This window comes from Galendromus occidentalis, unplaced genomic scaffold (genome assembly GCF_000255335.2).
Source record: "Galendromus occidentalis unplaced genomic scaffold, Mocc_1.1 scf7180000077520, whole genome shotgun sequence".
Lineage (NCBI taxonomy): Eukaryota > Metazoa > Arthropoda > Arachnida > Mesostigmata > Phytoseiidae > Galendromus > Galendromus occidentalis.
In genome coordinates, this window is record NW_003805508.1 from 34,392 (window position 1) to 46,512 (window position 12,121).

At 51.6% G+C, this 12,121-nt stretch overlaps 3 protein-coding genes across 3 annotated transcripts; 1 reads left to right on the top strand and 2 right to left on the bottom strand.

Annotated features, from left to right (window-relative positions):
• Positions 1–982: 982 nt before the first annotated feature.
• On the bottom strand, positions 983–3,563 carry LOC100902515 (small G protein signaling modulator 3-like). Its single transcript, XM_003747421.2, has 8 exons — positions 3,490–3,563; positions 3,155–3,272; positions 2,849–3,001; positions 2,420–2,647; positions 2,171–2,304; positions 1,870–2,083; positions 1,544–1,752; positions 983–1,445 (listed from the first exon to the last, which is right to left on the bottom strand). Exons 1-8 carry the CDS (start codon positions 3,561–3,563, stop codon positions 1,310–1,312), a joined length of 1,266 nt encoding a protein of 421 aa, XP_003747469.1. The 3' UTR covers positions 983–1,309.
• Positions 3,564–3,609: 46 nt separating this feature from the next.
• LOC100902656 (zinc finger BED domain-containing protein 5-like) lies at positions 3,610–4,818 on the top strand. The gene is made up of 2 exons (XM_003747422.1): positions 3,610–4,240; positions 4,325–4,818. Exons 1-2 carry the CDS (start codon positions 3,610–3,612, stop codon positions 4,816–4,818), a joined length of 1,125 nt encoding a protein of 374 aa, XP_003747470.1.
• A 2,252-nt stretch (positions 4,819–7,070) lies between these two features.
• LOC114828437 (uncharacterized) lies at positions 7,071–8,087 on the bottom strand. Its single transcript, XM_029112607.1, has one exon. The coding sequence runs from the start codon at positions 8,085–8,087 to the stop codon at positions 7,071–7,073; it is 1,017 nt and encodes a 338-aa protein (XP_028968440.1).
• Between the last annotated feature and the right edge of the window lie 4,034 nt (positions 8,088–12,121).

A 12,121-nucleotide genomic window follows, 5' to 3' on the forward strand; every position in this document is an offset into this window, starting at 1 on the left:
TGTTCCAGCAGTCTCTCCCGCTGTCTCTCCGTTGGTTTCCGAGTTACTCGCCTGACCCATCGGAGACTGCGATATAACTAAGCACTCCATGTGCATGAACATGCCGTGATTTCGTGTTCTCGCTTTGGAATGTGCTGCGTGGAGTCACCAAGCGAATGCTTACGATTAGGTGACCAACGATGCTGCTTCCCGTCATAAAGGCTCACTCTGATCCCGTCTCTCCGGGAATCTCGCCGTGGATCCCCGACAATTTTGCTGCGTGGCCCCCACTTGGCCGCCGCTAGAATTTAGACTACCTCTTCAAGCTTATGTTAGGTCCGGGAGACGGGGTGCGACGACACAAAGGAAAACAGAGTGACGAGCGGTCTACTCGATGACTCGATAGTCGATAGCAAGTGATTTCGTCGTCATCAGATTTATTGAAAACCGTTGGATTTCGAGCGTTCGAGTTCGAAAACAGCAACTTTATCGCCGAACTCGATATCTCTAGTTTGGAAAGGCCAAATCTCGTGCGATAGACGTTATTCCGAATGTCTCCGCAGGCGCTACGACGCCCGAGAGGAACAGACCCTCAAATCCATAAGTTCTAAAATCGACGTCCCGAAATTAACCCAATTTCAAGAACCCATCATAACTTCACGAAAATTTCATCGAATCGGTACTTTTTCCATCATTAAAATCGATGCTTCCCCCATGAGGAATACGAATATGCAAACAGATCGAGAGCGCTCCAAACCGCTGACAAAGGAGAAAGCAGCGTCAAAGAGCCTCAATTTCCAAGAAAACGCACTAAACCGCCCTAATCTCCGCTTCCTTTCGACCCAGCGCAATGAAATTTCTCCAGCATGTTGACCATCGGGGGAGCTATCGCAGGCCCGAATTTCATCGAATTCTGACAAACAGGAAGAAAGTTCCAAGAATATTTCGCTATGGAGCAGTCTGGTGCTGTTTAATGGAAAATATTTCAACAGACATCACAAGAACAATCGTCAACAAATCGGTGGACATAAATGAGTCAGAGACGAGAGCACTGGCTCTCCAGCGTCAGGAGTCCGCAGAGTAGATCTCTCTGCGCTGACGAAGTGTATAGCTTATCAACAAAGATTTACAGTTTCTCACAGGACACGGAATTCTCTGCGAATTCCTGAGGTGAGAGGGTTGCAACATCTCAAATAGTGGGAACGTAACTTTCCGAATTTTCGTCGACAGAGTTTTCGACTAAAACAAAGTTGGTTCACTACTTGTTGAACATGTATTGAACAGCAATCCGCAGGATTGATAGATGAATCAGCTCGATCATGAGATCGTCTCAGAGGTCCCATGAGAAGAGATGATGTTCTACTAGCATATCACGAACGCCCTCTCTGAGAGGTTCTTGAGACGGAGCAACTTTCGACGGAAGTCCCCAATCGGGACTCAGATTGAAAGAAAATTGATTGAGGAGCCTGAAATAAGACATGGGACTTCGATCAGTCTAGGCTCACGCTTTTTGTAGCAGTAAGCAGCATTTGCAATTATCAATGGCTCACTCATTCGACATTACCTTAGCTCGCACTTGATTTGCACCCAGCCAGGAGAATTCACAAAAGACCACGGATGGTACCATTTTTGCACGACGTCGATCCTGGAGCAGAGCACCTCGAACCACAAGTGGAGCAATTGCTCATTAAGACCGATGCAGACAAGCGTACGCAGCTTGACGTCCATCGCCGCGTTGACCGCATCGTGTGTCACGTTCACTGCTTGCACGGACTGGGAAGAAAAATTCGTCGTCTACCATGAGAGGTCCCTTGCCCGTTTTTCCACAGGAAATTCTCCTACCACCGTGATTATTCAGGGAAGTAGTTAGAATACGTAGACGATTCCTACCCGAAAGAGAACTTCTTCAGGACTGAGGACCTTTCCATCTTCATCTAGGCGGAATGTCTTACACAGCACGAGTCGAGAGTAAACGGAATTCAGATCCTTCTCGACTTGTCGACTCGCAACCTCTTCGATGAATTGCCAGGGGTGCATGGACAGCTGGCCAAACGATGGTCTCCGGAGTCCGTACTCTAGGACAGCCTTCATGGCCGGACACAAGCTACACACGAGAACGAATCAATTATATCCGGATGTCCCTGGATGGTTTGAGTGTGTGTGTCAGAATTTTTTCAATTTGAGCACTCACACTCCTCGAGCCAGGTCGGTCACCGCTTCCGTGACGGTGTCATCGCCCGCGAGCGAGTAGGGCTTCGAGCGCTCGTCGAGCAGCTTCACGAACTTGGCTGGAAACCAACCTCGACATCCATTCAGCTCACCCGTCTGGAACGCATTTTAAGTTCGCTAAGGGCTACCTTGGACAGCCTCTCGGTATGACAATGAGCGCATTCGCGGAAAATCGGAGATTGAGGCGCATCTCACTGCTTCTTGAACTCACCCAACAGTGCTCGTCGCGTTGACTCACAACAACAATTATATCGTTCTTCTTGAAACCGAGCTCATCGTTATCGGTTCTCTCGAAATCAAGGAGAGCTTTAGCGCGCTTCGGTTTGGCGGATGTGCTCAGGGCAAAGTTTTGATGGTCTTTCGAATGAGATTCCATCGAGTAATCGGCAGTTAAATTGATTTGTATTTTCGGATCCAACGAGGTGAAGTGTCGAGCAATCTGCAACGATGTGAAACATCTCACCTATGAGGATCTGGCTAACGAATGCCGTATCCGTTCCCTCTGGAACGAGCTCGGTCGATCGAATATGCCGAGTAGGGTCGGCAAGTCGTGCACATGAGATCACGACGGAGCTCCATAAAAAGCCGGCCTGGAGGGCTGCTTTAGTCAGTAGCCGGTGAACGTCCAGGGATGACTTACTTGGAGGATGGCTTCTCTCAGGTCGACGAGAATTTCCGTCTGTTTTATGTTTTTCGTTCGAACGCTCTCTTCCTTCTGATCGTCAGCCATGTCGCCTCCAAGGATGACCTGAATGACGGTCTTGTTGCGTTTGACTCGGCGTCTTGTAAGATGCTGGGGAATCGGAAGGGTAAACGAGCTCTCGTGAGATTGTTCTGAGTCGGGTGGAATCAATCACAGGATTGTACGGATCCGGTGGGGTTCTTGTTAGATTTCATTAGCGAAACAATCTTTCAGGCGTCGCCAAATATTCCTCAGGAAACAAACCTGTTTCGGTAAATTGTGGACACTTTCTGGATTGAGCAGAGTTCCCTGATCTGCCATGAGATACGCGAGGTGTCTTCTGCGGAGATGGTCGATGTTTTCCTGGTAGAGCTCGAATTTCCTGGTAGGAAATTTCGCTCGTCTTCTACAAGACAGCTCATCGTGTGGCCAAATGTGGGAAGCCTTTCAACATCATTGAACAACTGATTTTTCCATGCATTCAGGAAACGGTCAGTACGTTGTTCGGTGGTTCGGGAGCCCGAATCGTGCAAGATATCCCGCGGTTCGCGAGGACAATCTCACGCCGCATCCTCGAAATCAGCAGTGATATGAAAGACCAAGTACTGTGCAGAGTTCGGAGCTCGCCTTTTTTCGCGGTGCAGCTTGACGAATCGACCGACTGCGGCAACATCGCTCAACTAATCTGCTTCATACGATCCGTCGATCAGGATGACATAATGGAGGACTTTTTGTTCTGTGCAGCCCTCGAAGGTCGGACGACTTCGGACGAAATCTTCTCGGCCTTCATGTCCGCAACGTCAGACATGGATCTCGACTGGAATAAATGTGTCGGAATTTGTACCGATGGTGCCAGGAATATGACGGGGCGTACGTCAGGATACGTCCGTAAGTTCTCAGCTATTGCCCCGAACGCGGAATGGACACATTGTTTCATCCATCGCCAAGCCCTGGCATGCAAATCGATGCCCATTGAGCTGAAGAACGTCATGGACAGCTGTGTTCAGGTGGTAAATTTCATAAAAGATCGCGCAACGAATTCCCGACTCTTCAAGCTTATGTGCGAGGGAACCGACGCCGATCATCATCAGCTCCTGTTCCACACAGAGGCTCGCTGGCTTTCCCGAGGGAACATGCTTGAGAGACTGTATTCGCTCCGTGAAGAAGTGCGTTTGTTCCTTCTCGAGCAGAAACAAATTTATCTTGGGCAACTCTTCCATCAGAACGGATGCGGCGCATACATCGCTTACCTATCGGACATTTTCGCCCACATTAACGTCTTGAATGCAACCCTGCAGACCCCGACGATGAATCAGATCACCGCAAAGCAGAGGCTCCACGCTTTCAAGGGCAAGATAAGTCTCTGGCTCGGCAGCATCGAGAGAGGGAATTTCGAATTTTTCCCCGAAACTTCAGAAGTTTTCTCGCTCGAAGGGAGAGATCCTCAGTTAGTTTGCCTGATGGCACATCACCTACGACAGCTACAAGATCAATTCGATGATAATCTCCCGAGCGAAGATCTTACCGACGATACAGGGGTCGAGAATCCTTTTTACGTGGATGTACATCGCATGCCAGATAAGTTGAGCGCCTCAGAGAAAGAAAGCCTCATCGAAGTAAGCTGTGACAATCTCCTACGCTCGATACACCATCAGGAAGGGACATCCGCGATGTGGACCGCAGCTGTGGTTCCATACGAGTCCCTCGCGATGAAAGCTCTGAAGAAGCTGGTTCCCTTCGCCACATCATACTTGTGCGAGTCGGCATTTTCGCATATGGTTTTCGTCAAAACGAAGGGGCGAAGCCGGCTGACCAATGAGAATCTCGAAGCTCAGCTTCGGATCAAGGTATCGCGGATCGAACCGAAGAGCTCATTGAGGATGTTCAGCAACAACCATCGCATTAAGAGCCTAAGCCAATTTGTTTGAGAATACTTCGACGATTAAATTCAATCGTTTTCTCGTATATCGCGTGATATAATGATTCAAGGTCCAAATGTCTGCAGAAGGGATATGCACGGAGTATCGACCGGCTTCAGCGAGAAATGAGAGAAAGGTTCGAGCGGCTGACAAACCTCGACAATACTTTCGGGTTCCTTCTCGACACTCAGCGGCTACTACAAGGCCAGCTGGACGAATTGAAGTCCGATTGTTTGTCATTTGCCAATGTGTATTCGAATGATGTCGACGGGAACGACTTATACAGAGAGATATGTGATTGTAGGATGTTAGTCAGCGAGCGCCTGCGGAGACATTCAGAACAACGTCTACCGCATGAAATTCGGCCTCTTCAAACCAGAGATATCGAATCTGGGGAAAAAAGTTGATGTTTGTTTCCCATTCGAGTTTCGAACGTTCGAGAACAGCGACTTTTTCGCTAAATTCGATATCTCTTGTTTGAAGAGGCCGAATCCCATGCCACAAACGTTATTCTGAATTTCTCCGGAGGCGCTACGATGCCCGGGGGAACAGACCCTCAAATCAGCACTCAGGACCCCCCGACCCCCTAACCCCACCGGGTAGACACCGAGTACGTGCTACCCGACTCATAACCTCTTTCTTCTTTGACGTGCTTGCGGAGACATTCACAGCAACGTCTACCGCATGGAATTCGGCCTTTCCCAACCAGAGATATCGAATTTAGGGGAAAAAGTTGCTGTTTTTGTCCCACTCGATTTTCGAACTAACCTAGGCTTTTGCTGCGCCTGCTGCAGATCCTCGAGCGAGCCATCTTCCTGCTCAAAATTTCTTCTTGCAACGATGAGAGCTCAAAGTTTGCGTCTTCAATTCACTTCACAGTACCCTACCCGAGCAAGGACACCGAATGGTTAGGCGTTCAATTATCATCAATCAGCACCGAGTGACACTTGAAAACATTGCTGTTATGATGCCACAGTTTGGCCTCGGGAAAGTACGAAACTGAATTTCGGTTTAATCGCCTAAGCCGTCGTGGTCGTCTGACCGTCTCGATGGACGGTTGGTTCTCAACTGTGTGTGTGTCCGCTGCGGCCCGTGAAGCTTCCAGAGGTGGATGCACGTCAGACTCCCCCCGCACCTCAGCGCTCTCTATGACCACTCCACGACAGCCGTCGGCTCATCTTTATTGCAGCATATAATTCTACCTAGATATGCGTCACACTCCCGGCCGAATCCTCGAGATGACACTCCGGATGCCTTACAGTCGAACTCTTCGCTCTTCCGCCTCGTTCGGAGGGCGCGACGCTGAAATTTGACATTCGAGAATTCCGGTCAACCTTGTTTCCTGGAGAACATTGACTGGATCTCTACCTACGGAAATGAAATCCTAACCGACTAACTAGTAGTGCGAAATGTGCGGAGCAGACACATGAGTCGACGCGTCGGGGTCTGGAACCGGGCCACTGGATGGACATTACGGAATTCCACCCGTTTCGGAGAGCGTTCGACTGCCTCCTTTCCTTAATTCCAAGCCGAGTTAGAAACTTCCTCGTTCCACGGGGTCATTCTCACCGGAACCGCCGAGGCACAAGCCACCAGCCGTGATGTCGAGCTTCCACCGTAGCCCTCATGGCCTGTTCGTCAACTCCGTCGCTCCTTCAAGACAAGTCCGGAACCTACGTTACAATGAGCTCCGCAGAGCATGTCGCGAGGTACGGGATGCCATGAGTTTGGGGAACGGCGCCCCTTTTGCGAAGCCGCCGCCGCCCGCCGACGCGGAACCCGGGACCCGTTGCCGATTGCGGTCTGTGAGGAGCTCCTTAACCGTGTACGCAGCGTCGCGCGGTCTAACCGCCTAGACCTTTCCTCCTTGGATTTCACCGATCCTTGCCGCGAGGTCCTCCAGGCCGCCATCGCCTCGTCCGCAACTCGCCCGCCGGTTTTCCAACCGCTGAACCCACGCTCCCCGCCAAGCCGAGCCGCTGATCACCCGCCTGCCCCGCCGACTGCCGACGCGCCGCTCGCCCCGACGTCTATCGCCCCTCCCCCCGAACGACGGCCATCCCTGCGTCGCCCAACCCCTCGTCACCGCTCTGGCGAACCTCCGCGTGGACGTCGGGACTCAGACTGATGCCCACGATTTGAGTCTGGGGAGGAGTCGTCATCTTTCGCCGTTCGTCTGATCATATGTTGGGATGTAATATTATCTTCAATAGTATATGTAATGGTACTATCCGTTGCTCGTTCTCTCCACCCTCTCGTAGCTAGACCTCTAGCGGGTAGAGCCACTGCACCGGTCTCTGAAAGACTTGGCCTGAAGCCGTCTTAATGAGACAGGATCGTTGCCGACGATCCGTTCTCTCCCCGCCCGAAAGACTCAGCACTCGACATAGTAGAGGCCAACGCGCTTTAGAAGGACTTGGATCCTGCAAGAGGCATACATCGCCGACTTGTACGCTGCGCGACTCTGACGGATTCCTACTATGCGCGGTTCTTAGATACTGGATATATTCTTGCGAAAACCGCTTCTGGAAGGCTCGAATAACCGATTGCTGGTGTTTCCAACGCCTCGAAAAAACTATCGAGTTCGCTGCTTCTCGCGAATCTGGTTTGAATTTCATTTCAGGCAGGGGCGGCTTCGCTCTATGTCCGTGGAGTAGATCCGCCGGCGACAAAGCGCTGATCTCATTCGGATCGAGTTGCACCGCCGTGAGAGGTCTTTGATTCACCAAGGATTCAATTTCTACCAGCACTGTTTCTAACTCCCTGAACCGCAGGGCGCCTCGACCTAGAATTTTCCTTAGCGGACGTTTCACCGTTTGAACCATACTTTCCCACCATGCGCCGTGAGTGGGCGCGTGAGGGGTGATGAATTCCCACGTAATTTCCGCATCGACGAGGTGCTGCTGAACGGCTGGACATTTCACATGATCGTAGATTATTTTCAATTCCCTAGCTGCCCTGACGAATGATAGACCGTTGTCCGACATGATTCGCGTTACGTTGCTGAATCGGGCGAGAAATTTCTTCAACGACAAGAGAAATTCATACGCCGACATGTCTGGAACAAGCTCAAGATGGATGGCTCCGGAAGCCGGACCTACGAAAAGCAGTATGTAGCTTTTCCGGAGGGTGCCATCCTCATGTCTATAGGAGATCGGCCCCGCATAATCTGTGCCGCAGACCGTGAACGGTGCCGCCGTCTCTAGTCTGAAATTCGGTATTGGGGGGACTGGCTCTGTCGCTGCTTCTGCGCGAAACAGCATGCCGGTGCACCCCATTTGGGCGCGACCGTTTGGGCGCAGGGCCGTTTGGGCGCCGAGCCATTTGGGCGCGGGCCGCTTGGGCGCGAGCCGTTTGGGCGCGAGCCGTTTGAGCGCAGAACTTACTGCGCTTCGGTTTTGGATTGTGACCTCTAGCATCTATCTAGCACCTATCTATGTAGCATACGGAGCGCCCCATTTGGGCGCGGCTGTTTGGGCGCGACCGTTTAGGCGCGGCTGTTTGGGCGCGACCCATTTGGTACGACTCCGCCGATGAGCGAATTCTCAAAGTTGTGAGAGAATTCGGTCAGAGGACCACGGTGGACTACTTGCGTGGGCTGGCACGGAATTTCAGGATGCAGGCATCGAACAGCGGACCGCAGACTGCCCCTGAATCGCCGGAGTCAGAGTAACGTGACACGTCTAGGCCTCGCGCGTCCAAATGTCAATACGTATAGATAAGCCTAAAAACTCGCTCATCCCGAATAGTATGGTATGAGCGGAGAATTCGAAGACCTAAGTCAAAGAATGGGATGCACCTCCGACGCCGTCCGTGTTCGTATCGAGCGCATTTTTTTTCTTCGCCAAGAGTTTGATAATCTTCATACGCAGATGGATCCACTCAGAACTCATGATTCGCTCTCGGAAGCCAACGGGGAAGTATTTCCGGCGTTTCCGTCTAGTCGTAATCCAGACTGTCGTTTCACTGGAACCGAGCGGTTGGGACGAGAATTGGTGATAAACCGTAAGCCGTTCACCGGACAACCAAGACTTCCGCGAGCAAACAATTGTGCGCCCAAATGGCTCGCGCCCAAACGGCTCTGCGCCCAAAGTGCTCGCGCCTAAACGGCTCTGCGCCCAAATGGCCCGCGCCCAAACAGCCGCGCCTAAACGGTCGCGCCCAAATGGGGCGCTCCGCAGCATGCATCTCTTGCAGTCCTTCAGGACGCTCTTCACCGCTCGCCGCGCTGACAAAATATAGTATTTTCTCCGAAGAATACTGAGGGTCGCTGTGACACCTCCGACGTGATGACATCTTTTTTCGTGAAAAAATCAAACGAGGAGCCTAACCGCTGCATCCTCGCCCGGGAGTAGCCTTGGAAATTTCTCCTCGAAACTTAATTCCTCGGCGCGTTCTAATCTGGAGCGACATCGCAATACTCCGAGTTCGTCGACGAATGGCGCTAGTTTGAATAACCTGCTGTTCTTCGCGATGTCTTAGAAACTGGATGCTAATTCATCCCCGAAGTGGGCTCTCTGAACATTCGCCAGTATTCTCTCGGTCGCCTGGAGCGACTCCTGCGTGCTGACTGGATCAGCGAGAGCAATCTTCGTCGCTGGAGAGCGCCGATTCGCTGACCATCTAAGAATCCTTGCAATGCTATTAACCAATGTGCTCCAAGATGACAATCGGGAGCCAAGCGATAGGAACCCGGGATTCAGCTCGACTCCTGCGAGAAGAACCCTCGTCTTCCTCTCTTTCTCAATCTCGTTCGCAAAGTGAACGTTCAGCGAGTGTTTCTCCGTCGGACGACCTGGAGTCGTCAACCATGGAGGTCCTGAAGTCCACATCGAACTGAATTCCGCATCGGCTATATTAATTCCACGACTCAACAGATCTGCTGGATTTTCGGCTGACTTAACGTAGTCCCAATCCGCGCAGTCTGTGAGCGATTGAATCTCCCGGATCCTATTTCCAACGAAGACCTTCCAGCGCTCTGGCGAGTCTTTTATCCAGTGTAGTGTGGGTGAATTATCGCACCAAAAACACGTGGAATCGAAATGATAATTGAGATAGCGTTTTATTTTATCTCCCATGCGCGCTCCTATTACCGCTCCGATCAGTTCCGATTTGTGGATCGAATATGCGCTCTTCAGCGGCACCGCTCTCGCCTTCGAGGCCACGAACGAAACTCTCGCGCCACCCCTTCTCGAGATTTCCCGCACGTGAACAACACAGCCGAGAGCAGACATACTCGAGTCGCAGAACACATGGAGTTCTCTCCCGATGACGTCTCGCGATGTTGTGTTTATATTCCGAGGCAGACGAAAGTTTTGCGCGCGTTCGAAACTGTTCTTCACGTCCACAAAATGCTCTAAGTTGGATTCCGTCAGCTCTACGTCCCAATCTATTTTCTGCTTCCATAGAGATTGCAAGAGTGATTTCGGCCTGATTGTGATGGGCGAAATAAAACCCAGTGGGTCGAAGATCTGTGCCGTGCTTTTCAAGGGTGAACGTTTCGTCGGCCTGCTGGACTCGAGAGTCTCGAGGGCCGACGAAAGAGATATCGCCAGTTCGTCACTTCGTAAGTTCCAGCCAATGCCGAGGAACTTTGCGTCTACTTGGTCGAAGGCGACCTGGATGTCCGGATCGCTCATCGAGTCCCGAATCCTGCCGCCCAGCTCTGAGCTATTGGTAGCCCATTTTCGAAGCCTGAAGCCACCCGCGCGGAACGCTTAAAACAAAAAGTCCGAACTCTCGAAACCCGCGACTGCTGTCTTTTCTGAGAAAACGATATCGTCCATATAGAAGTTCTCGTCCACGTCCTTCAGAGATTCTGCTTTGCTCGGGTGCTCCTCCATGAGATGTCGGATATGGAACTTGATTCCCGCGCAATGGATGAACGGGCTTGAGACAATCCCGAAATCGAGAACTGTGCTCCAAAATTCCCTAACCGGAGCCTGCGGGTTCTCACTTAACCCTTGCGGCCAGAAGTATCGAAGGAACGTTCTGTGATCCGGATGGATCCGATACTGGAGAAAGGCCTTCTCGATGTCACATACGATAGCGATTTCGTCTCGCCGAAATCGCAAGAGGACCTTAATCACGTCTGGCAGCAAATTCGCGCCGCAATGGAGAACGTCGTTTAAGGCTGCCTCATCTTTTCGTCTGGCTCCAGCATCTTTTACTACTCGCACCTTGAATACATCCCGAGCTGGACTCTGCTTGACGACTGGTAATATCGGTAAATAATGAACTAGTTCGCCCGGCTTTTTCGGTGTTGCTGGTTCCGCGTATCCACGTTCGAGGTAACTTTTCATCTCCCGATCGACTGCGGCTATGAGTTCTTGCTTATTCCGATTTTTCACGAGGAACCGCTTGAGACTACCGCGCGCCACGTTTTCGTTGTCTCCAAGGAACCGAATGTTCTCTTTGAATGGGAGACTGACCATATAGCGACCGTTCTCCAACCTCTGAATGCCATTCCTGAAGAAATTCTGCAGATTCGCTTCTGCTGTGCTAATCGATTCTACCGTAGGTACTTCAATCCCGAGGAGTTCTCATGACCATAACTTCTCCAGATCCGTTCTCAGCTGTTGGTTCGGGTCTGCTTCGGAGCTGAACTCCACCCCGCTGGACGGGTCAGAACTCTCCCTTCCGTTCGTCGGTCGAGCGAACATGCTCACGACTCTAGAATCCGATAGTCTCGTGCCTGGCTGATAGAGATTTGCTGTCACGAAGACCTGTGAGCGTTGGAGCTCGGTCGACGAACTGTCTCTTCCAGAAAAAACTTTTTCGGGCTGATCCACACAGCCAAGGTTTGACGTCCCGGGTACTGTTATTCACATTGCTTCCGAGGACGGATCCATAGAGCAAATGTACCCAGGAGGATCAAGGCCGAGTACCTGCATATTTTTCCGGCAGCAGGGATCGAACCCACACCGCCTTCCGCGCGAGCGGCGTCGTTGCGGCATTTCACGAAGTGAAACGCACGTTTGCACGAGAAGTGACAAACGCGCTAACCACTCGACCACCCGTCGGTCGAACTGTCTCTTCCAGCGACTACCCAACCGAAGATCGTTTCACTCGCGACCATCCGGTCGTCGAGGATCCGCTCCTCTCCGCATTTAATTCTAGCAAGAACGTCTATGCCGATCAGAATATCGATTTCGCGCCTACTGATGTTCTCGGCGGCGTCCGCCATCGGCCGGAGGCTCCAGGTCTCGTTTGACACCGGGAAAGCCTCTTTGGCGATCTCTGGGATGCCGATCGCGCGCAACCTGATCGCGGCTCGGTCGTCGAATCGGCTCTGTAACCCTATCTCGAATAC

Excerpts from the sequence above, each read along its gene's own strand:
- LOC100902515 (XM_003747421.2), bottom strand. The coding sequence starts at position 3,563 with ATGTTGCCGCAGTCGGTCGATTCGTCAAGCTGCACCGCGAAAAAAGGC. Across the intron at positions 2,648-2,848 it reads TGAGAGAAGCCATCCTCCAA|ATTGCTCGACACTTCACCTC; the intron begins GTAAGTCATCCC and ends ACATCGTTGCAG. Across the intron at positions 1,753-1,869 it reads CTGAAGAAGTTCTCTTTCGG|TCCGTGCAAGCAGTGAACGT; the intron begins GTAGGAATCGTC and ends TTTTCTTCCCAG.
- LOC100902656 (XM_003747422.1), top strand. The coding sequence starts at position 3,610 with ATGGAGGACTTTTTGTTCTGTGCAGCCCTCGAAGGTCGGACGACTTCG. Across the intron at positions 4,241-4,324 it reads GAGGCTCCACGCTTTCAAGG|GGAGAGATCCTCAGTTAGTT; the intron begins GCAAGATAAGTC and ends TCTCGCTCGAAG.
- LOC114828437 (XM_029112607.1), bottom strand. The coding sequence starts at position 8,087 with ATGGGGTGCACCGGCATGCTGTTTCGCGCAGAAGCAGCGACAGAGCCA.